Here is a 23,924-nt window from a genome sequence, read left to right as displayed (position 1 = left end):
CTTGATGAAGATGGAAAAACACCAGCTGAGCTATTCCTCCATGGAGAGGGAGATGTCAAAGGTCACATACAGGTATTTATTTATTTATTCATTTATTCATTTATTTATTTATTTATTTATTGCTTTTATACCAATTTCTCTCCTTTCATTAATTCAAGCAGTGTTGGTTTAGCCTTAGAAGAGTTCAACTGTCTAGGATTGAAGTGCACTTTTTTTACAAGCAAAGCTATGAATACATTCCGTATTTCAGAATGAGGCCATTGCAAACTGCTGTGCAGTTATGCTACCTTAGTATATTTAACTTCGCTTTTATCATCAGAGAGATAGGAAAAAAATAAGCTGAAACTGTAAAAAAGGATTAAAAATAGTAAGAAAGTATAGGATTGAGACAGAAAAATTCTCATACAGTCACAATAAGACTAGGAGCATATTTGGATACAACATTAAAGATACTTGTTTATTAATGCCAAAATTATTTATGTTTGGACAGTGAATGTATCATTCTCTAGTTAGTTTGTTTAGATTTATATACTGCCCACCCTTTCAGCTCAGGACAGTTTAGAGTGTAGCTTTCATAAAACAATATGATACAATAAACATCTTGACTCCAATATAAACATATTTAACAGTGAATTTGTGTCATTGTCACAAAAATCATCAAACTAAATTCTGTGTTACATTTTATAGGAGTTCAGTGATTTCACAGAATATATTTTATAGATTTTTCAGAGCTCCCAAAATGTTTTACAATTTTTCTGTTTGAAAAATTGAAATAACTTCCTATGAAAAACACTTTCCCCTAATGTTTCCTTGTATTCCAGGGGTTTTCACATTGTATTAATATGTATGTGTGTGTTTTATGTAGTTTGCAACTTCTACATACCGTGAAATTCTGTAATCTGTTTCTTGTGTCTTTATCTCACTGACCAGGGGAGGGGGAATATCCTACTTGCTTAAATAAATGATTCAGTCATTTCTTTCTTTGTAGCCACTGTATATCTGCAATTTATAATTTCATATCCCTTTCTCTCCTGAATTGTTTGTATGATTGATTTCCATTATATTTTCTTCTATTTATGGTGTACCCAGATAGAATGTTTTTAAAAAGTCAATCTGTATGATTTCTATGTTTACAATATTTATTTAGGATCATTCTTTAAATTTCATTTCATGTTCTTCTCTGGTTCATTATATTCTGTTTTTTACTATGTAATTTATATACTTGCTATATTATAGTATTTTGAAGTTATTATAACAATACACACATTCCTAGATATATGTCCAGTTTCTTAGTGATTACATTCTAGTCAGGACAGGGTCTGTCTTTCCAGAGGTACTTGGGGTGTATTTGTAGGAAATGTTTCAGTGGTAGTTAACAAGGTAATAGAAAATATGTCTGCTGCTTTTTATTTTATTTTTCTGATACATAGAAATAGTCATCTGTATGGCATACTTGTAATATTATAAAAGTGCAGTGTAATTATTGCATGTTTCAGAATCTCCCATTAATTTTCCGGCCGATAGCTGTGCTGGTCTGCAGAAGAAGACAAAGATTTGAGTTCAGTACTCCTTTAAACACCAAAACAGTTTCCAGGGTATAAGCTTCTTGTACTGGATGAAGGAGCTTTAACTCACAAAAGCCTATACCCTGGAAATCATATTGTGCTTTGAAATATGACTGGACTCTTATTTTTCTGTTAAAAAATATCTGTTCATGTGTATAGACTCCACAGCACTCTTTAATTTTCTTTGCTGGATCCACAGCTATAACTGTAATAATACATGGACACTCTCTGACCCACTCCATTTTCTAAGCTGAATGCTCCCAAACTAATATACTTATTGTCATCAGTGATCACATTGCAAGATTTATTTGTAAGACACTGTTCTCTGCCCACATTTTCTTCTTGTAAACTTGCATGCTGAGTGTATGGTATACTTGCATTAAACTTTTCTCAGTCGATCCCATTTTTCTTACTCTCCTAACTATTTAGCTGAATGCTTTTTTTTTTTTAAATGTCACCAGTAAAGCAGCTTCTGCTTTAATACCTGATGACCTTCAAGCATTGATTTCTGCGAGTTCTTCGAATTTGTTTCAGCCAAAGCCTAATGCACAGAATGGCCAGCTGAATTTTTCTAGCCTTGGTTTAGATACTTAATTACAGTGTTTTTGTCTGCTATTAGCACTGCCGTGTCATCGCTTTTCATTCCACTGAAGACCACCTTTCAGCACTACCCTAATTTACTAGCATAGTCCGTTACAGCTTGGGCTTTCCACAGAAAAGAGTGGCTAGTAATCTTCTGGAAGGACATGCATGGTTTGGGAAGAGACATATGACCAGCTATGGCAGTGGTTTTCAACCTTCCTAATGCCACGACCCTTTAATACAGTTCTTTATGTTGTGGTGACCCCCAACCATAAAATTATGCAAGTGTTCTTTCACAGAAATTAACCAGAACTGACCAATGGCGTAAAGATCCAACCCCCAGGTTGAGAACCACTGAGCTATGGCGTTTATATGCCATCCCCTCAATTTAAAATTAATGATGTTACTTACAAGGATTGAATACTGCATAATACTTTGAGTGTCATGCAAATTCTTGGGAGACCAGGGATCAAATCCCCATTCTGCCATGAAAATCATTAGATAAGCTCCTTGGAAGAATGGCAGGATAAAAATTGGAAGCTGAAGTATACATCCATTAAAATTCATTAATAGTGCAAATACAGCTACAATTAATGGCATGCCACTACCAAGATTATCTAGGTCTGTTTTACAGGATTTGCAGTATTCTCATTGTTTTGCTATGAGGAATAATGAACTTCGTTATTTACTAAAGGAATTTTTCTCAGGTTTTAGCCATGGAAAGGCAACATTCCAGAGTACCTCTCTTTCCATTTTAAACCCAAACAACAGTTTGCTCATTGCTCATTACTCTTCCCCTCCCCCCCAAGTCTCAAATTCCTTAGTTTTCACAAGAGATTATCAATTATTTTACATTGGAACCAGCTCTGGCTGACCTCTGTAACTAAGATTCTTCCCAGTCCTCTCAAACCAACTTTGTGGCTGTCTCCACTCCAATTAGTAAAGTGATTCTGACAGTGACTATTAATGTCAAAACTCTATCAATATCACATTGAGATTCTCTAGACTGTTCTCAAATCCTGTAATAAGAGAAAGAGATAGGTGGCGAGATCAGGCATGTCATAGCTAGATTTGGTAAAGAAGGATATAGATGGAAATACAATGGGAAGTAACCATTTTGTTTGGGGAGTGATAATTGATTTTTCCTTATCGGATGATCGATTATCCACTCAGCCCCCCCCCCCATGTAATAGGGAGAAAATACGGGTGTGTTTTGAGGTTCACATATGTGAAGCACTTTGATAATTAAAAGCATATATACATTATTATTCACTAGATTGGCTTTAAAATGGACCTCACAATTTCCTGTAGTAACTAGTGATTGAACAACATTTAATATTTATCAAGTATTTCCTGTGAATTAGATGACATGACTCTGATTTTAGGGAGGTTAACGAGCAGCCATAGGATAAAAGTATATCAGCCATAATTCCAGGCCACCACCAATATTATTGTTCCCCATTCAAATGTACTCACTGTTTTGTTTTCATGCCAGTGTCATTCTGGAATAATGTTAAAAGTAAACTTGCAAATGCACTGTATGTGCACATGCATATCACTTATACTGTCAAATAGAAGCTTTAGAAATGATAGATTTTGTCTTTTCTGTTTAAGGCAGGGGTAGTCAAACTGCGGCCCTCCAGATGTCCATGGACTACAATTCCCAGCGTTCGCTGGCAGGGGCTCATGGGAATTGTAGTCCATGGACATCTGGAGGGCTGCAGTTTGACTACCCCTGGTTTAAGGACTTTCACATTGAAATATTTTAATGGTATTGGTGTTTAGGTGGGAGTCATTTGAAATACTTGTTGCCTAGGACTTGTTATTTGTTTGCAAGTTCCATATACATTTAAACTTATGTTAAAACAAAACAATTTGCATTTCAAGAAAGTCTGGATAAGAAACAAAAATAACAAAAGTTAGATAAGATTATAAACTGTATGGGGTATAGCTGCTGTAACCAGCACAGAGGCGGGCTAAAAATCAAATAATAAATAAATAATATTTCAGAAGATGTAATGGCATCATCAGATTATTTCTTTCTTGGTATTATATTTATTTTATTTATTTAAAATATTTATATACCTGCTTTTCTCCAGGACATCCCTGGACCCAAGTCAGGTACGTGCTTCTCAACTAAGAGGAGGCACATTGCCATTTTAAAAAAGCATTGTTGTTTTTTGATCCCAAATTATCCAAAGAATCCTGTGAATACTTCTGCTTATGCATAGGTAGAAAGAGGTCTCTGATTTCAGCTGGCCTCCCCATGCCTTCTGCACATGAAATCCTTCTCCAAATGTTCCCCAATCGTCAGGAACCTCAGATGGCTTTTGGGGAGACACAAAGGTTTGTAATAGAAAGTTAGACAATAAAAGCTTAGATCTGTTTGGAAAATCATTCTCTACCCTTGAATGTTGGCCAGAATCTAGGACTATTTCAAGCTGTAATATCCTTTGGCCTGATTGTGATAATCCAAGTTTTGTTGCTCTGTTATCTCATTCAGTAGTTCATGATCTAAGCATGAATATATTTGGTCATTCATAACATCGTTAGTGCTGTCAGTTGTAAAAGGCTAAGGCTGAGAACAAAGGTTGCAAGGACCTTTATATTTATTTATCCAACTATATTCTTTAAAAAAAGAAAAACTATCCTTGGCAAGCTGCAAATAATAATAGGATTCATTCTTACCAAACTGCTTTTTAAGAAGGTGAAGGCAGAGATGGGGTAGGGAATGCTTTACCCACCATTTTTCATGTTTATTATTCAGCATTGAATGGCTAATTGGTTCAGAATTAGGTTCTGAGCTTTTCCAGATTCTGGTGGAAGTATATCATTTATAGCAGTGGTCCCCAACCCCCGGTCTGGGGACCAGTACCAGTCCGTAGATCAGTCGGTACCGGGCCGCGGCCCCTCCTCATCCTCCTCCCCGGCTGCTGCCGTGGGGGCTGCCCTGCCACTCTGCCACCAGCTCACCTTTGATGCTCTCTGGCAGCTGCCATGGCTGGGGTTCCCCCTCGGTGTGGCACTGTGCAGCTACTGCTGGCAGCACCCCCCAGCGGGCGGTGGGAAGTCAGGGGTTGCTGGCAGGAAAGCAAGTGGAGCGACGTCCCTCGGCAAAAGACTCCCCCCCCCCGGGCCTCAGTAAAATTGTCAAGCGTTGACCGGTCCCCGGTGATAAAAAGGTTGGGGACCACTGATTTATAGTGTCTGATAGTTTCTTTAGGTTACAATAAAAGTGCTGATGTAACTCCTAAATATGCCACTAGGATTTTTCACTGTCTAAATATTGCACCACTGAAATTTTACCTACTCAAAAAATTGCAATGCATGCCTTGTTACCGTCTGAAAAAATTATTTTGTTGTTTCCATTTCTATTTCTATTCACGTTAGGCATTTATATGGTAAGGCAAGTTGGGAATATTGGACCTTTTCATTGTGTCACAATGTGAAAATCTCACTTGGATCATTGGGGTTGGTTTCTTCTTCTGTTTGAGGAGCATCCAACAACCAGTAGTAGGCATTCATGCTTACACTATGACATATATTTAGTTAATCAGCAAGCAATTTTGGGATGAAACTTCAGCAAATGAATGTGAAGTTTGGTGAAATTGAAGCATTCTAAGCCCAGGTGCAGACAAGTAGTAAAGGTTCAAATTGTCTAGATATTGAACGAAAAATAATTCTACTCCAAATTGGTTAGTGAATTAGATGACATGACTCTGTTTTGTTTTGGAAATGCACTAATTATATACAAATGAGAATAGTTCCATGGAACTGTGGCTATTTTATAGATATTGGTCATGATGCTTAAGCATTAGAGCATATATATTAATGACATGGGCTTTCCAGTCTCTTAGTCACTATGCTACATCTTCTCACTAATGATGAGTGGTGGTATTATTTTGTCTGGATCCCATATCGATTGCTCTGTACTCCTCAGGAGTACCCAGGCTTTTAGTTAAAGCAGGATGCCTAAGCAATAAATGTGCTGATGACATCTTTGAATGTAAAAACAGTTGTGCTGTTTGCCCTCCCCATTTTCACCCCATGAGGCATTATGAGGAACACAGAATAATCATCTGTCCGTGCATGTGATATTCTACCACTTCTCTTTAAGTTTGTTTTGTTGTCAAGTCAGCAATACAGTTCTAAACATTTCAAACCATTTTATCAGCTTTTAAATGTTAGATTTTAGCTCTAATTTTGGGTTTTAGGTATTTAGCTATTTTATTGCTACTTGTGACCTTTTAATGAAAATTGTTTTCCTGCTGAAATTGTTACATAATCATTTAAGTAACTTTTCAGCCAACTGAGACAAAGTAACTACAAAGGTTCTTAGAGTTTGTCATTTTTAAGATTACTGATGACCATTACTTTGATTTAAATACTTTGTATATATTTTACTTTAGACTGAATCTATGTTGCTCCTGTGACTGATTCTGTAATCTACATTAATTATCATAAAGCTGTTAAACCTGTGCATTTTCCCCACTGCTGCCTGTCCCTTGTCTTTTTTTCTCTTAACGTCAATCCCCCAGAAGTGTAGCATGACCACTTCAGTAAATCATTATATTAATGTGTTTCATTCACAATTTTAAGACACTATGGAAAATCCTTAAAACACTATGGATGCTAGAAAACTCAACGTTAAATGCAGATAGTCCCATGATTAAACTATATACATATATATTTCTGAGTAGTCCTCTTTGACAGCAGTGGGGTTATATGGGTATATTTTCTGACCTGAGAAGCAAGTGTTAGGTGGACAGCGTAATCAGAGAAAAGGATTTCAATTCCCCATTTGAAAATCATACACTTGTGCTGCAAAGAATACTGAGTCCTTTTTTTTTGTTTCTTATGTTTCAACAGGGCAGAGTTTAGGGTATGGATTTGTTAACTATATTGATCCAAAGGATGCAGAGAAAGCCATTAACACTTTAAATGGACTCAGACTCCAGACCAAAACCATAAAGGTAAGAGAATGCAAAGAGTATTTTGCTAAATTCAGGAGGAAGAGTGTAGTTAAGACAGTGTCTGGCTATCTCATCAGCGTAGCATTCTTGACAGCCCAAAGAGTGTAGCTAGCTCTTATTTTATAACAAAGAATGGCATATAGTAGATGCCATTTTTGTTCTTTTCAAATTGCTAATATTTTTGTTCATTAAAAATAAACAGAAGAATCTTTAAACTACTACAGGATTTCAGGTCAGGTTGTCTAACTCCATATTTGAAAGTAATAAATAAAAATCTTAGCAGATTTCTTAAAAAAAAAAAAAAACCTGTCTGGTCAATGGCTATAATACAGAGTTTTGTTGCTCATCATGTCACCATGAAATTTCTAGCCATTCCATAGGCCGATGGTTCTCAATACATTTGTAGTTAACCTCAGATAAATATGATCAAATTCAAGTTTTACGAGATTAAATAGGAGTTTCAGGTCCCATTCATGTGTTGTTCATCGCTGAATTTGTTACCAGAAACTAAAACTCCCTTCAGGAAACAAAGATTAAAAGATAGCAATCATAGAGTCTCCTGCATTCCACTACTTTTCCTGTACCACAGTTCAACATGGGCGATATGGTAATAGGCAGTGATGTTGTTCCTGTTTTGGAGAGGTCATTCCTTCCACCCTGCTAATTGAATCATAATAAAATCATATGCATGTTGTATCAAATACAGGTATAACAATTATAAATTATAAACAGTGCAAGTATCAACATCAGTATCTCTTCCAGTGTATGAATTTACATACTTTAAGAGCACCTCCAGTTACATATTTAAATTGGTTGGAATGAAACAGCAAAATGAACTATTCTTATCAAGTGCTAAGAATTAAAAAATGATACTGGGCCAGTAACTTTTTTTGTCTGCTTCTAGATTAAAGTTTAGGTTTACATCACCTTCCTTTGCCTGTCTTACAAACATGGCAGAGAAGGGAAAATGTCACCTGTTAAACATATCCAAATTAATACAGCCTGTGTTTTATCTGCCGGTTTTTTTCTGAATTGAGAATCATGGTAGTTTTACTGCTGTGATCGCTTTTGTACACAATTGTAGTCCTTGAAGACTTGGTCATTTGCCCACCTAAACTGTAATTGCTTTAGTTGTATTATTGGTCTAATGCTGTAGGTTAAAACTAGGGCAGAGGAGACACTCAGTGGGAGTCAGCGTCCTAATGTTATGTACTAATATGCATCTTTTGATACTAGCAACCTCCTTCAAATGCTTGTATCCTTATAAACAGGGTTATATCATGTGTTCACTGTTCATACATAAGCCATGAATGATTTTAGTCTTCCAGTGAAAGATCATGAGACATTATGATACTTTGATGCTCTTAGCTATCTTTTCAAATTTTTATGGGGAATTGTTTCTTGATCCAAAACTTTAATTAAAATATTCTAATGTTTTATTATATTTGATAATTATTTTAGAGGCTCTGAAAGTGGAGATTTTGATTCTTGGAGCATAGACATTGTTGGTTGTAAGGTTGTTGAAGAAAAGAATAATTATACTATCTAGGTCAAATTGGATGGAGCATTAGTATGGTTCTTAAAACTCTACCTTTCCTGTTCTATAGTGATTCTGTTCTTGATGGTCAGGGTGTGAGAGCAGAGGATTCCAGGTTTTACCATCTGAGTTCATGTACAGCTGCTCTGTCCCCCTAACTTTCCCCATCATGCTCTAATTTTTTCTGTCCAAACTCATTGGAGGATCATATTAGTACTACTGTTATTTGGACTAACTTTTAATGTGGCCATATATGTATTGGAAAGGGGTGGGGAAATCAAAACTTCTTCAGATTGGTACAGATAGGATAATCTAAAAACATTACTAGGATGTTAACAGTGAATTCCGTGTATTTGTTGTAAAATTGCAGCCCATCTAGGTTGGTTTTAAACATTAAGTGGATCACTCTCAACTTGACCTCTAATAAAAATAATTCCTTGTGTGACTTTAAACATTTATATAACTTATGAATATTACCCGTATTTTATTTTATTTTTAATGCTAAATATGGGGAAAAGGGAATTGCACAGAAGTAGTGAGATGTGATCAAGTTCATGTGTTTGAATGGACTATTCTCAGTTTATTGTAAAGTATGTGCAATATTTTTAAGAGGTATCTTTCTACCACAAACAAAAACATCACATTAGGAAGAAAGCTAGACTTGAACTCCTGTGCTAGTTTTCTGTAAGTGGGAACTTTTCATGCAGGGAAGCATGGTTTCCCAACTTTAATTTGAAATAGTACATTACCCTGTAGACCAGGGGTAGTCAAACTGTGGCCCTCTAGATGTCCATGGACTACAATTCCCAGGAGCCCCTGCCAGCGAATTCAAACCAACAGATCTGCTCTGAAATACAAATAGAGCTTTCTTAGAATTCCTTCTTAGTAGCAGTAATTGTTGTTGAACAAAGGTAGAGTTCAGTTAACTGAAGTTACTGAAAGATGATGATGATATTAGCCATTCAGTCGTATTGATTCTGTGGCTCAGTTATCTGCTTCTTTTGATCTTACACCACTTCTTTGAGTAGTATAATGCTTTTTAAAAATAAGGATAGCTAATAATCTGTATATAGAGAAATATATCATCCAAATGTAGATCAAGTTTGTAAGTACACTGCTAGAGGATGTGAAGGCTAGAAATGTCTTTGGTAAACACCTACCTGAAAAGTGGCATCAGATAATCTTAATAATTTGCTAAATTTTATTTTCTGTATTATACAATTTCATATTCTGTGTATCTCTCATGAGATTCATTGCCCTGTCGTGCTTCAAGAGCTACCTTGTGTAATAGTTAAGAGTAGCCGGGTTTGATTTCCCACTCCTCCACATGCACACTCCTCAAAGCGGGATACAAAAAAAGTATTGTTTTTCATGTTCCTTCCCCAACTGTAATTTTTGGGGAAATTGTACAGTTTATTTTATGGTTTGGAGTGCTTTTTACTAAAATTTCACATATAGCATGAAATAGATAAAATATAAAGTTAACATTGACAAAATGTCATTTCCTTATACTTTCTTCCTTAATTTTATTGTTATTGTATATTGGCATTACCAAAGCGATGTGTTGTTAAGAGTAACAAGGAGTGCAAGAGACCCACCCCAAGGCAAGACAAGAAATATGAATTTCTGAGTAGTCAGAAGAATACAGAGATGTGGGGTGGAATTTTTTTCAGTGCTTGAAGATTCATCCTTATCCATTGTTGTTCCTCTATATATTTATGAAACAGCCTAGGGGGGTGGGATGTATCCGGCTGTCCAAGTTTGAATAGGGCCAATAAAGGTGCAGCCAACTTTGCCCCGATTGGCCCTGCCCCTGCAGCTCCCACCCTCCGTCCCTGGACTCTAGCCTCTTTGCTCTCAGATGCCTCAGTGCCTGGAGCCAGCAGCAGGTAAGGGGAGAGGGCCCTGGTCAAAGGGTCATGGTGAAAGGCTTGCTAACGAAGGCCTCTTGGCCTGCTAGACTGGGCTTGCCGACGAGGACCTTCCGGCCTGCTGACTGCCTGCTAAGGAGCTCTGTCCCAGCTCTGCTACTGAGCTTCCCAGTCCCCACCTGCCCCACTTAATCTGGCTGCGAGCTGCCGCCCAAAGCCACCTTAAGCTGCCTGGCCGGGGGCCAGGGGAGGGGGCCCTTTCAAGGCCCGTTCTTAGGAACGGGCTTTGAAGCTAGTTGTTTTGTAAAATTAATAATGATATCATAGAATCATAGAGTTGGAAGGGGCCATACAGGCCATCTAGTCCAACCCCCTGCTCAACGCAGGATTAGCCCTAAGCATCCTAAAGAAAAGTGTGTATCCAACCTTTGCTTGAAGACTGCCAGTGAGGGGGAGCTCACCACCTCCTTAGGCAGCCTATTCCACTGCTGAACTACTCTGACTGTGAAAATATATTTTTCCTGATATCTAGCCTATATCGTTGTACTTGAAGTTTAAACCCATTACTGCGTGTCCTCTCCTCTGCAGCCAACAGAAACAGCATCCTGCCCTCCTCCAAGTGACAACCTTTCAAATACTTAAAGAGGGCTATCATGTCCCCTCTCAACCTCCTTTTCTCCAGGCTGAACATTCCCAAGTCCCTCATCCTATCTTCATAGGGCTTGGTCCCTTGGCCCCAGATCATCCTCATCGCTCTCCTCTGTACCCTTTCAATTTTATCGACGTCCTTCTTGAAGTGAGGCCTCCAGAACTGCACACAGTACTCCAAGTGTGGTCTGACCAGTGCCGTATACAATGGGACTATGACATCTTATGATTTTGATGTGATGCCTCTATTGATACAGCCCAAAATGGCATTTGCCTTTTTTACCGCTGCATCACACTGCCTGCTCATGTTTAGTTTACAATCCACAAGTACCCCAAGGTCTCGTTCACACACAGTGTTACCTAGAAGTGTATCCCCCATCCAGTAGGCATGCTTTTCATTTTTTTGACCCAGATGCAGAACTTTACATATATTGATGCCAATGTCATGCAAGCTCTACTTCACATTTTTCAGGGTGTCCCTAGGAATTTTATGAATATATATTTAGAATACATATTGGAATTGTATGTGAATTCATACATACAGATAAGGAATCATAGTAGTCATAGTACTCCTTTACACATCTAGCTATGGCTATGTCTCCCCTCCCCCCATCACTATAGCCTACTGAAAAACTTCCTTCCCATCATTGGTGCCTCAGGATCTGCCACAACTCTTGCCTCCCCCCCCATCACTCTCACAAATTGAATCCAGCACAGTTCCTGATCTCTGCCACTGAGCCCACCACAGGTCCTGTTTCCCACACTATTACCTGTGATGCCATCTCAGGCCTGTCATCGACCCTACTCTTGCAGCTGTGTCTGGGCACAGGGCTGTTCCCTGCTCCTACCACCATCATTAAAATAAAAAAGTTTATTGCATATTTTGCGTTGAGAGGATTTAAAACCTCCAATATATATCTTTTAGAATTTTCAGTTAAAACAAAACCTGGGGAGTTTCCCAAGTTTGAAGAATTATCTGTCAGTGTGGGCCTGATTAGAATATAAGATTACTAGGGGCAAAGCCCGTTGTATCCAGGAATGCTAGAGCTTGGTGGTGGGAAGAGGAAGGGGAGGAGTTGTCCAGTCTGTAAGGGCATGGGGTTGAATGTGTGTGTTGTGTGGGAGGTTGTGGTGGCATGGTGGCAAATGAGGGCATGGGTGTGGAGATATGGGTGTCAAGAACCTGTGGTTTGGAATGTTCATTGAGTGTGGGAAAAGACTGACCTTTGGGAATTGTGGCATAGTGGTTACAGATGAGCTTTCCAGAGCCATGTCTTCAGATATGTGAAGGGAAAATCAGACTGGAGACTCTTCTTAGGGGAAGATTACATGGCAACCAATTCCTCCCAGCTCTGCATTATTTCCCTTCTTGTGCGAATTAGGCCACAGACAACAAAATGTCCCCCTGCCCTAACCCACATGGGTAGTCACAGTACACAGGTGTTCGCCCTGCCCCTTCTGTCTCCATTATTTTATTGTTAATAAAATGTTATATGCCCACATGCTTCTTTTAAAGAAGAAGAAGAGCTGGATATTTGTACCCAGCTGTTTACTGCCCAAAGGAGTCCCAAAGCAGTTTACAAACACCTTTTCCCTTTGTCTTCCTACAGTAGACAACCTCTGAGGGATGTGGTGCTGTGAGAGGTCTGAGAGAACTGGGAATGTTCCAGTAACCCAGCAGGCCTCACGTGTCTCAAAGCAGTTTACAATCGCCTTCCCTTCCTCTCCCCATAACAGACTCCCCATGAGAGAGGTGGGATAGAGAGAGTGCTAGCTCATAGTTTGGTGTAGGTTTAGTGCCTCACTTGGAAACTGGCAACCTTCAGAGGAGGTCTCTCTGCATAGCAGTCTTGACCCTATTCAGGTTTATGCACACCTAGGTAGTGTGGAATTCCAGAACATGAACCTACACCAATCTGATAACCTTAACTCTGCAATATTTTCTTTACCTGAAATATGTCAGGGGGTGCTAGGTGGTTACGAGGGGTGTTAGGTGGTTACTTTTGAGGCCCCACTTCCAGACTTCAAGTAATATGTTCAGACCAGGAATAGCCAACCTCCAGGTAGGTCCTGGAAATCTCCTGGAATTGTTGCTCATCTCCAAACTATAAAGATCAGCTCCCTAGGCAAAAATGGCTGCTTTGGAGGGGTGACTACGTAGCACGTATCCCACTGAGGTTTAGGGATGCCAGCCTCAGGTGGGATCTGAGAATCCCCTGGAAGTACAGCTCATCTCCAGGAAGTTAGGCTGACGGGGAAGCTCTTTCCCCTCATGTGCATCTCTTCAAAAGGAATGCATGTGGCCTCAGACTCGCCTTGGTTGCTTGGATGGTGATGTCTACTCTTCTGAAGCCGGAGGCCTACTGCTGGCAACTGCAGTCCGTCTTGTTGTCCACAAGGCCAAGTCGTTGCCTAATAAAAGTGGATCACCTAGTTCTCCCAAAAAGTCTCACTGTCTACTTTCCTGTATTGTATTGGTGGGCTTGAAATCCTGTCTGCATTCTATACTACAGCTAATACTGGTTCACAACGGTTTGAATAGCAGAAGGTCCAATTTGAGTTCAACATGGGCACATCACACATCTTTAACAGCAGGTCGCTGTTAAAGAAAAGGGTAAGGCCTAAGTGTGCGGACAGTGGGCAGGGCCGGGCCAGGTGAGGGCCCAATTGGAAAGTGTGAAGCACCTTCCAATTGGGCCCTCACCATGACAGACAAAAGTAAAAGGAATCATGAGGCCTGTTTTAATTTTTAGAATGCCAGTGCATAGAAAGTACAGAGCTTAAAAATATTTTTGGTGCACACTGTGGCAGTATAGCCTATTGCAAGGGAAAGTGGTGGAGAGAAAGTGTTAGTTTTCTCCTGTACAATGGCCTCCTTCTCAGCTATTTGCATTGTTAAAAGAAAAGATCTTTTAGGGTATTATTTTGTTGCTGGCTTCTTGAATACTTGGAACATAGTTATCTCAGGATGTGCATACAAGATATAATTCACACCCGACTGAAGTCAGTGGCAAAGTCTGTTGATTATAATAGCTGTGGATTACAACTATATGAAACATAATATGACAGCCAGTGGCAACCATTGTTTTGGCTATCATACCTCTTTATTCCTCAAAATTCTGTTCCTTACTATTGACAGAATATAATTACAAACAGTTTTTCCTTGTCAGGAAAATGTTCTCCTGTAGCAGCTTTTACTACCAGTAATGGCCACTGTTATTCTTGATAATATAAATATTCCTGACTTTAGCATTAGTTAATGTGGATGGTATACCAACAGTAGTGGTATTTGGTGAAAAATAATTGTTGCATATTTGTGATCCAAGCAAGTAATTTTGTTCTTTCCAGCTGAACAACAAGCAGAGTAATTGTACAAGGGCATGTGATTAAAATTGGTCATGTAAATGTCTGTTATTTAAAGCAAAATACATTGCTAGTATTTGGTGTAGTTTGGTTTTCAGTTTTTTTTCTCCATGTGTTATATTTGGCATTATGTCAGAGCTTGCTGTAATTGTTCAAAGCATTTTTCTGCAGCTGGGGCTGTTGCAATTATAAGAATTGAAGATAAAGAAACTAACCAATAATCACCATTTTATTAGGATAGCAAGTCCCTGATACCACTGTCATTTCTGAGAATACCAATTTGAAATGTACTTAACACAGATTTTTCTTTCTCTGTCCCTTATACCTTATTTATTTTTATTTATTTTATTTATTTATTTGTGTGTATGTGTATATACCTCCCTTGCGGCTCATGGCAGTTTACGAATAAGTTTGGGACTGTATCAACAATCTTTACATTGGCAATCATAACATATCATGTTTCCCATTCTCTGTTGTGACATAGGTCACCCTCCTTACTATACCCATCTAGTTTCTAAACATCTTGAATCTTTGGAAAATGTCATATATTCTCCTACTGGGAAAAGTACCAAGTGCAATAGCCTTATCATTGAATACAGGCAAATGTTTGTAAAACATAACAGGCCAGAGTCCAGAACAAGTTCACTCATAAATATTAATAAATAATGTTAGAAGTGAAATAATCCAATAGTCATACAGTCCCGCTCCCTGTATATAGTAGTTTAGTTCTGACATCACACCAAACTGTTGTTTTTACTACATATATAACTGGATCCAGTGATCAGGCAACATAAGGTGCTGATGAAGATCACAGATCTTCTCCACTTTCAGTGCTTCCCAGCAGCATCAAACTACATGTGATCAAGATCTCCATTCAGATTTAAACTACTTCTGTCTATAGCTCCAATTCAGATCAAACTTGCACAGAGAGACAGTTTAAACCAGGGGTAGTCAAACTGCGGCCCTCCAGATGTCCATGGACTACAATTCCCAGGAGCCCTTGCCAGCATTCGCATGAGTTCATTATTCAAAGTGGCCTAATGTGCAGAGTAAGGAGCTTTAAACAGTCTCCCATTTTTTGCTTGTCCTAAAAATTGGAACCACACAGGGCTGTAATTTCCCTTCAAAGATGCACAGAAATCCATTGTCCCTGTCATATCACTCATGTCTAGTGTTTCACCCTCAGGTGGCTATAATAAGAAACCAAATTATTTTATTGAATAACACAGGAGCTGATAGATGTGAAATAGTGTTCTACATTATGTATATATTTATTGTGTAAACACCAAGCATGAAAAATAATTGTATTGGAGTATTAAATTTAATAAGGGCTGCCCCCCTCCTTTTTGTGGGGTGGTAAGCAGAATGGCGCAGAGTGGTAAGCGGCAGAAATGCTGTCTGAAGCTGTCTGCCCATGAGGCTGGGAGTTCGATCCCAGCAGCCAGCTCAAGGTTGACTCAGCCTTCCATCCTTCCGAGATCGGTAAAATGAGTACCCAGTTTGCTGGGGGGTAAAACGGTAATGACTGGGGAAGGGAACTGCAAACCACCCTGTATTGAGTCTGCCATGAAAACACTAGAGGGCGTCACCCCAAGGGTCAGACATGACCCGGTTGATGGAATTACAAAAAAGGATTTTTGGCATAGAAGAAGAGAAGAAGAAGAGTTGGTTCTTATATGCCGCTTTTCCCTACCCGAAGGAGTCTCAAAGCGGTTTACAATCGCCTTCCCATTCCTCTCCCCACAACAGACACCCTGTGAGGTAGGTGAAGCTGAGAGAGCCCTGATATCACTGCTCAGTCAGAACAGCTTTATCAGAGCCATGGCAAGCCCAAGGTCACCCAGCTGGTTGCATGTGGGGGAGTGCAGGATCGAACCTGGCATGCCAGATTAGAAGTCCGCACTCCTAACCACCACACCAAACTGGCTCTCCTAACCACTACACCAAAATGAAAGAAGTGGTCCTTCAAGTATATGACCTAGACTGTAAAAGGGATTCTAGGATCAAAACCAACACCTTGAAATCAATTTGGAGATTCATCTTCTGTCTTGATGTGCAGCCCCACATTGTGACTGCACCTGTGCAGGCCTGCTGCAGACAACTCTTCCATAATAAAGCTCCACTTGAGAGTGCTCCGCCCTTCAACTGCACATGCTCAGCTTTTCTTGCCAAGTGGGCACATGACCTAGGGGTGGAGCACCCACCCTCCTCAGCTACCTTTTTGACGCCATGATGAATGGAAGTTTTCCCAGATTTTCTCCTATCATTCTACCTATTACGCAGATTGTATTGGTTGGCTTTCATTTTTGCTGTTTTGATTGTCCGAATGATGACCTCAAAGGCAATTTTCAAGAAGTGCAGGGAGTGTAGCATGAAAATCCCAATGACCGATGAACATGATCGCTTGAGGGAAGGACACGTGGTTGGTATATGCAAGACTTTCCAGAGTTTTATGCCCAATGCCAACATGACAGGGCATCTCGGTGGAGCCGGTGCTGATGCTTTGCAATGACAGGTTGATTAAGAACAAATCCTCGACCCTATGAGATTATTTTTTGGTTTTTACTTCAAAGACATTTATTTTCATATCTCAATGTACGAGAGCCACAGGAAATACATTTGGTTCCCATATCTTTCAGTACACAGTACTCCCATTTGGGCTTGCCACAACACCTAGGGTTTTCACTAAATGCATGGCAGTAGTGATCAGCTACCTGAGGATGTGTGATGTAACAGTTTACCCATTCTTAGATGGCTGACTTTTAGTGGGTACATCCCCCAAATCATTATAGGATCAAGTACACCTTACTTTACACTGATGTCATACCTTGGACCGGGTGGTTAATCAGGAAAAATCCCATCTAACACCCTCTCAGGAAATATACTTTATTGGGGCCCATTTATGTTCTCACAGGGCATGTGCTTATCTTCCTTTGGATTGCATTGGACCCCTACAGGGCCTCATGTGTTCCATTACTCAGAACCATTGCCAACGGTTCTGATATTTCCAAAGGCTCCTAAGCCTGATGGCTTCAGTCACTTCAGTAGTTAGGCATGTTAGATGGCATATGAGAGGTCTCCAGTCCTGGTTTGTCCATAAGTTTGACCAAGATAAGCACAGTCTTTTCTGTAAATTTTCTATCCCAAGGGCGGTCTTACAGTCTCTTAATTGATGGTTGGAGAAGAGGAATCTTGTGGAAGGTCTTCCCTTTGAACCGTGGGTCCCAGATACAGTCCTTACTACAGATGCCTCCTTGGAGGGTTGGGGGGGCGTATTCTGGGCATGCATCAGTTCAGGGTCATTGGAGCTCGATAGAAAGAGATTTGTATAATAATGTTTTTGAAATTAGAGCAGTGTGGTTAGCCTAAACTGTTTTTGCAGATGTCCTCCAGGACCAGAGAATCCTTTTGAGAACCGACAACTCATCCACCATGTACTACTTAAACAAACAAGGGGGCACGTCCCTGCACTTATGCAATGCAGCTCTGGGGATGTGGTAGGAAGACCTAATGATCTGATCAGATCTGAGGGACATTCATATTGCATGGGGCTTCAAACTCAAGAGCGGACAGACTCTGGAGAGTATTTACCCAGAACTACAAATGCTATCTCAGCAATATTTTTCTAGAGGATCTTTTTGCCCTGTGGGGGCAACACCAGATCAATCTTTTCATGAGACACTGGTCAGCAAAGGCTCATTGGTTTGGTCCCAGGGGGAAATAGACAGGAATTTGTTAGGGGATGCCTTCCAACTTCCTTGGACGGGAGCCCTATTTTACACTTTCCACTCCCCTTGTCCCTGATCCCAAGTGTCTTGGGCAAGATGGTATCTGAATTGATGAATGCTATCCTCATTGCTCTGTTTTGGCCATGCCAGCCTTGGTTCACAACTTTGGTGTCAGTAGCCAATTCCAGAGGATATGAGGGTTTTGACAGTCGAGTCTTGGAGTTACCCGGACTTATCCAAACTCCTTCTGACAGTATGGAGGATCAGCTCCTAGGGGACACTTTTTCGAAGGGAGTTAGGGCAGTTTTGCGCCATTCCAGGAAGGAATCCACAAGATTCTGCTATGAATTTAAATGCTCCCATTTCAAGAACTGATGTGTGTTAAGGGTTTAGAGTATTTATTAGACCTATCAAGGTCTTGGTTATCTCTATTGGTGTGCAGGACATTTGTAGGGCAGTAACCTGGAAACGGTAATGACTGGGGAAGGCACTGGCAAACCACCCCGTATAGAGTCTGCCATGAAAACGCTGGAGGGCGTCACCCCAAGGGTCAGACATGACCCGGTGCTTGCACAGGGGATACCTTTACCTTTATCTTTTAACCTGGGAAAAGGAAGACACCTTTGTGAGACACTACACATTGGATATGAAGGCCAGGACAGATGAATGTTTCAGGACAGCAGTGTTACATTCTCAGTTCGCCTGAGGTCTCGACTAGAGTTGTGTGATCCGGCCGCCAAAGCAGCCATTCCCACTCGTAGCAGCCAGTGTTGTGGAGTGGGGAGGCACTGGCGTGCCGGGCGACACACGCACGTATGTGTGTGTCACCCGGCACACCCGCACTTCCTCCCGTGGCACTGGCCTCTGTGGGAGGGAACGACTGCTTCAGCAGCCAAATCGCACAACCCTAGTTGAGACCTCAGGCAAACTGAGAAAGCAACACTGCTGTCCTGAAACATTAATCTGTCCTGGCCTTCATATCCAATGTGTAGGGACCTTAGCCTCAGTGGTCCCTCAGAGCCACAGATAAATTAAGATCAATAGCTCTAGATCCTGAACAGCTCTTAGAAGGAGGGATAAATAAAGCGAAAGTTCTGGTACACCAGCGATTAATGGACATTGAACTATGAAAGTAATATGCTGCCCTACTTCATTTTTACAAGAGCCTGAGATCTGCTCTGACGACCTAATGGAATCAATTTCCCATATTTTATTACAGTGTGCTCTGTATGAGGAAGAGAAAACAGTTAATTATACCTTTCCTTATTTTATTTATTTATTTGTTTGTTTGTTTTTTCTTTATTTATTTATACAACAATAATCTAAATAACACAATTTCAGTGATCTTAAACAACAATATAACAGGAACAGAAACTTAGCTAAGGCCCTTAGTGAAGACAGACTGATACAGGCCATGGAGGGGATGTCTGAAGGGGGACCTGTTGTCAGTCTCAGGCAAGTACTGGTGGAGGAACTCCCTTTTGCAGGCCCTGTGGAATTCTGGGAGTTTGGACAGTTATGCACTTTAATCCCCCTGAAAGTTTCTTAATTTATGTAGAGGATTTACTGTTGAAATATTTACTGGAGGATAGACGCAATTTGGTTTTGCACGCAGTATCAAAGTTTTGCTACATCGTGATTTGTAAATGGAAATAACGGGAACAGTTAATGTGTACTAGCTAATGATGCATTTTTTATTATCTAGTTTTTATACTTTTGTTGCACTGGGTTTTGTTGTTGTTGTTCGTACAATTATGATGTTATTTTTATACATATGATGTTGTGCACAGTATTTACTCAGAAGAGGGGTGTTATTCCAGAATTTTAATTCGATTATTGTTTCTGTCTTTTGTTATGCTGGAATCTTACTGGTCAATGACTGTATCAAAAAACTGCTAAAAGAATTTATGGTAACATGGGAAAAGAAAAAATTGAAGCAGGATATCTCCAAATGCAAACTTTGTAGGATTTGGAAATGATTTATATTCTGTTGTCCCACTGAGATCAGTACAGAATTTCTCCCTTTTTTTATTGCATTAGGGACTATGACAACTAGCAAGTGGAGCAGGTGGTAGGTAGGGTTGATATTTTGATTGGTTGACTGTATTGTTGAATGTTCCATGAAGCTAAGGCTGCTGCTTTGTGCTTAGCAGCATAATTTCTTAGTTCATTATCATAGCATTTTAGAAAGGGCAGTATTATGGCAATCAGGGACAGACCTAGAAGTACAGCAATGGTTCTCTGGCTGTCCAATGCTATAGGGACCCTTCAAAACTGCTTTGAGTGCCTTTGGAGCTCTGACGTAGGATGGTGAGTGCAACTACCTAATGACAGCCACGGGAGGCAGAACCAACCACAAAATAGCCACCCTTTATTTGTTTGTTTATTTATTTATACTGCCCCTCTTGACTGGTCATCTCACAGTGCTATACAACATGGACTTGGTAAAAAAAAATTGACATAAAAACCAAGAAACATAAATAGTAAAGCCCTCCTAAAAACTTTAAAAATATAATTAAAAGAGTGCTAGCCCCATGGGGGGAGAGAGAGGAGGGAGGAAGAATGAGGGAGGTCCTGATCAGATGTTCCAGCAAATCTTTCTGCCTCCATTAACTAAGTTTGGCAGAAGAGCTCTGTCTTACAGGTTCTGTGGACCTTTACAAGCTCTGTCAGGGCCATGATCTCCCAAGGAAGCTGATTCCACCAAGCAGGAGACATGGACAAAAAGGCCCTGATTCTGGTTGAGGCTAAGTGTACTTCTCTGACCCAGGGACCTCCAGCTGATTGGTTCTGGCTGACTGAAGAACTCGCTGAGGGATCTATACAGATAGGCAGTCCCTCAGGTATGCTGGGCCCAGACCACCTATGTCTTTGAAGGTCAGAACCTTGAACTGAATCCAGAATTCAACTGAAAGCCAGTGCAGCTCCTGGAGAACTGCCTGTATATGTGTCCTCGTGAGGGATGGAGACAAACAGAGAAAGACAAAGTACCAGAATGTCAAACTCTCCCAGCACCCCTTGGGGAACACTGCCCCCTACTATTTTGCTGCACTCCTTGGTGACAAATTCTTGGGCTTCAGAATGGGAGGGGGGCAGTTTAATCCACCAGTTTTCTCCTCCTAATTTGTTGACTCCCATTGTGTTGCTTGGGTCTCCATTCCTATTCCCTCCCTAGCCCATGGCTTGGAGGCTTCTTTTATACAAATCTCCTTTCTTCCAGTCTGTCCCCAGTGCCTCCCATTGGCCCTTGTTCTTGCCTGGCTGGGACCTCACTTATTTGCCTGGCCTGGAACTTTTCTCTCTTGCTTAATGCCAATTGCTCTGTTTCAGTGCATGCCACAAGTGGAGCTAGAAGGCCTATGTACATGCCCACCCTGGTTTCTCCTTTCTGAAGATGCATCCCAATCCATTGCACGGATTCTGCAACCGGAGGCCCTCACAACCCTGCTGGAGCAATGGCTACCCTGCTCCCTGGCTGTGCTCTCTGCGCACAATTTTTGGAGCTCTATCCCTGCTGCCCTATCCCAGAGTCTGATCAACACTCCTGTGATTGCCCAGGAGTGTGGGCCTGTTGCTACTGTTGACTTTGCCCCCATGAGTGCTGCTGGCTGCCATGCTGCAGTGGCTTTTGCTCTCAGCCCAGCTCTTGCAGCAGCCAGGCCAGCTGCTTCCTGCTGCCTTACCTCTGTTACTTCTGCCCACCATCCTGGTGATTTCCCCTTCCCAAGTCTATTAGGGCCCATCCCCAGAAGAGGTCAGGGCTGGTTCAATCTGCCTCTCCAGGGTCAGTGGGTGTTGTCCCGGGGGGGGGGGTCCTGACCCTGGAGACAGGGACATAAGAAATGTTTTAAAAATACATGGAGAAGAGAGATTATTTATCTGCACAAATCTCCAGGACTAGTCAGAAGCTCTGCTGGGTAGGAGCTCCACCCATTCACTTTCTAAAAACACTTGGTGTGAAAAAGTCACACTCAGTAGTGAAAATCTTTGCATCTGTGGAAATCCTAGCCAAAGACAGCAGTGAATTGTTGACAGATTTGGGGTAATGTACATTTTGTTTAAAAAGTCTTAGCTTCATTGTTCCACAGCAGTTGCTCATTTGTTTTGTATTTCGCATAAGTACCAAATCAACTGTTAATTAAGTTACTTTTTGTCCTTAAAAATTAACATTTCCAGCACTATTTGAACAATATTTAACATCTGACTGGTCAGTGGACCCAGTGATATGGACTTATAACAGTCCATTTCCTTTTAAAAGAAAAGCTGATGATTCTTCCATGCTTATGCATTATATGAATAAATCACTATATTTGGTGTTGGAAAGGAACTTCCCCATACATATCATTGTCCAAGGACTTGGGTGTATTTTTGTTGTTTTTTGATGTGTGTTTATTTTATTTTAGTTTTGTTGTTCTCTTGTGGGCTTTGGCTTTGCTTTTACATGAGAATTCTAGAATAGCCTACTGTTCCAACTAACGTATATATTTCCTTTGTTTCGTAGGCTTGTTCATGGATTGTTTTGTAATGAATTATTTTGCTCTTGAGTAGAGTTCAGTCAGGTAATATTTCAGCTGTACTGTTTCATGATTCTGTGTCATAGGTGGTAACACTTTCAGCTGTCTAGATATCCCAGTCTATAGCAGAAGATCCTTCCTGTGTTTGGAACACAGTAAAGCAAATGTCAGAAAAATGAATGACTGTTAGAAGTAATAAGAATACTCTGTAGTGACTACTGAAAATGCAAGCAAGATTAAAATACGGTTTGTTATTAATGGGATTTTAAAGTTCATATAAAGACTGCATTAGAAAAAATTGAGGCAATTCATTTATATGCATGCATACATATACAAAATGACAGCAAGATTAAACAGAGATAAAAGGATACCGAAAGTAAAGGCTGCAAGAAACTATGATACTATCATTCAGCTGTCATTTTACTTGTGTTGCTGTCATTCAATTCACTGCTATCATTTACTGTAGTTACTACCATTCCCCTCTTTTTGCTTTGAGGTGTCTCATAGAACTGCTACTTTTATTTCTGGGTTTGTCATTTTCATTCCAAGCCTTCCCACTGGCTTTGTCACAATGCACATATAGTTGAGTCAGAAGAGAGAACTCTTCTTGTATCTTGATTCTTTCTTGGCATATATACACTCCAAGCCATACTAAAAATATCATCTCAGAAAAGATATTTCAACCACTGTGCTTGAAAAAATAAGAATTCACCCATCCATTGCAGTTTTACTGAGACAAGAAATATAGATCATTCTGCCTATTTTCTAACTGGTTTGTGATGTTCAGGCTCATCAACCAGGATGTGCAAAGTGACATAATACTCTTAATTCTAGGTGACTAACATCCATGCTGAGCTACCACCCTCTAGAAATGGGCTGGACCTGGTGTCAGCCATGGTGACTCAGGGGCTCTTGCAATTTGTTGTTGTCCCTACCCATCAAGCATACCCTGGTCCTCATTTTCAGTGTGGGGGTGAATGTAGACCTGGTTTTGTCTACAGCCATGCCATGGTCAGTCCACTATGCCCTGAAGGCCCGGCTAAGGCTGCCACCCCTTCCTCAGTTGGGCGCTGAACAAATTTTAGCTCATCTGTGAAGACTTATGGATCCGACTGGATTCCTGAACGCGCTGCGGGACCCAGT

General features: G+C 40.4%; 1 protein-coding gene across 7 annotated transcripts in view; it reads left to right on the top strand.

The window, feature by feature from the left end:
- Nucleotides 1-23,924, top strand: part of ELAVL4 (ELAV like RNA binding protein 4) — a 144,190-nt gene that overhangs the window by 86,286 nt on the left and 33,980 nt on the right. For all 7 annotated transcript variants that reach the window (XM_077333804.1, XM_077333803.1, XM_077333800.1 and 4 more), the window contains exon 3: nt 7,017-7,120. In XM_077333804.1, coding sequence (XP_077189919.1) covers nt 7,017-7,120 — 104 coding nt within the window. The remainder of the gene's footprint in view (nt 1-7,016; nt 7,121-23,924) is intronic.

The sequence above is a fragment of the Paroedura picta genome, chromosome 4 (assembly GCF_049243985.1).
Source record: "Paroedura picta isolate Pp20150507F chromosome 4, Ppicta_v3.0, whole genome shotgun sequence".
Classification (NCBI taxonomy): Eukaryota; Metazoa; Chordata; class Lepidosauria; order Squamata; family Gekkonidae; genus Paroedura; species Paroedura picta.
This window is presented reverse-complemented; position numbering and strand designations above follow the sequence as displayed.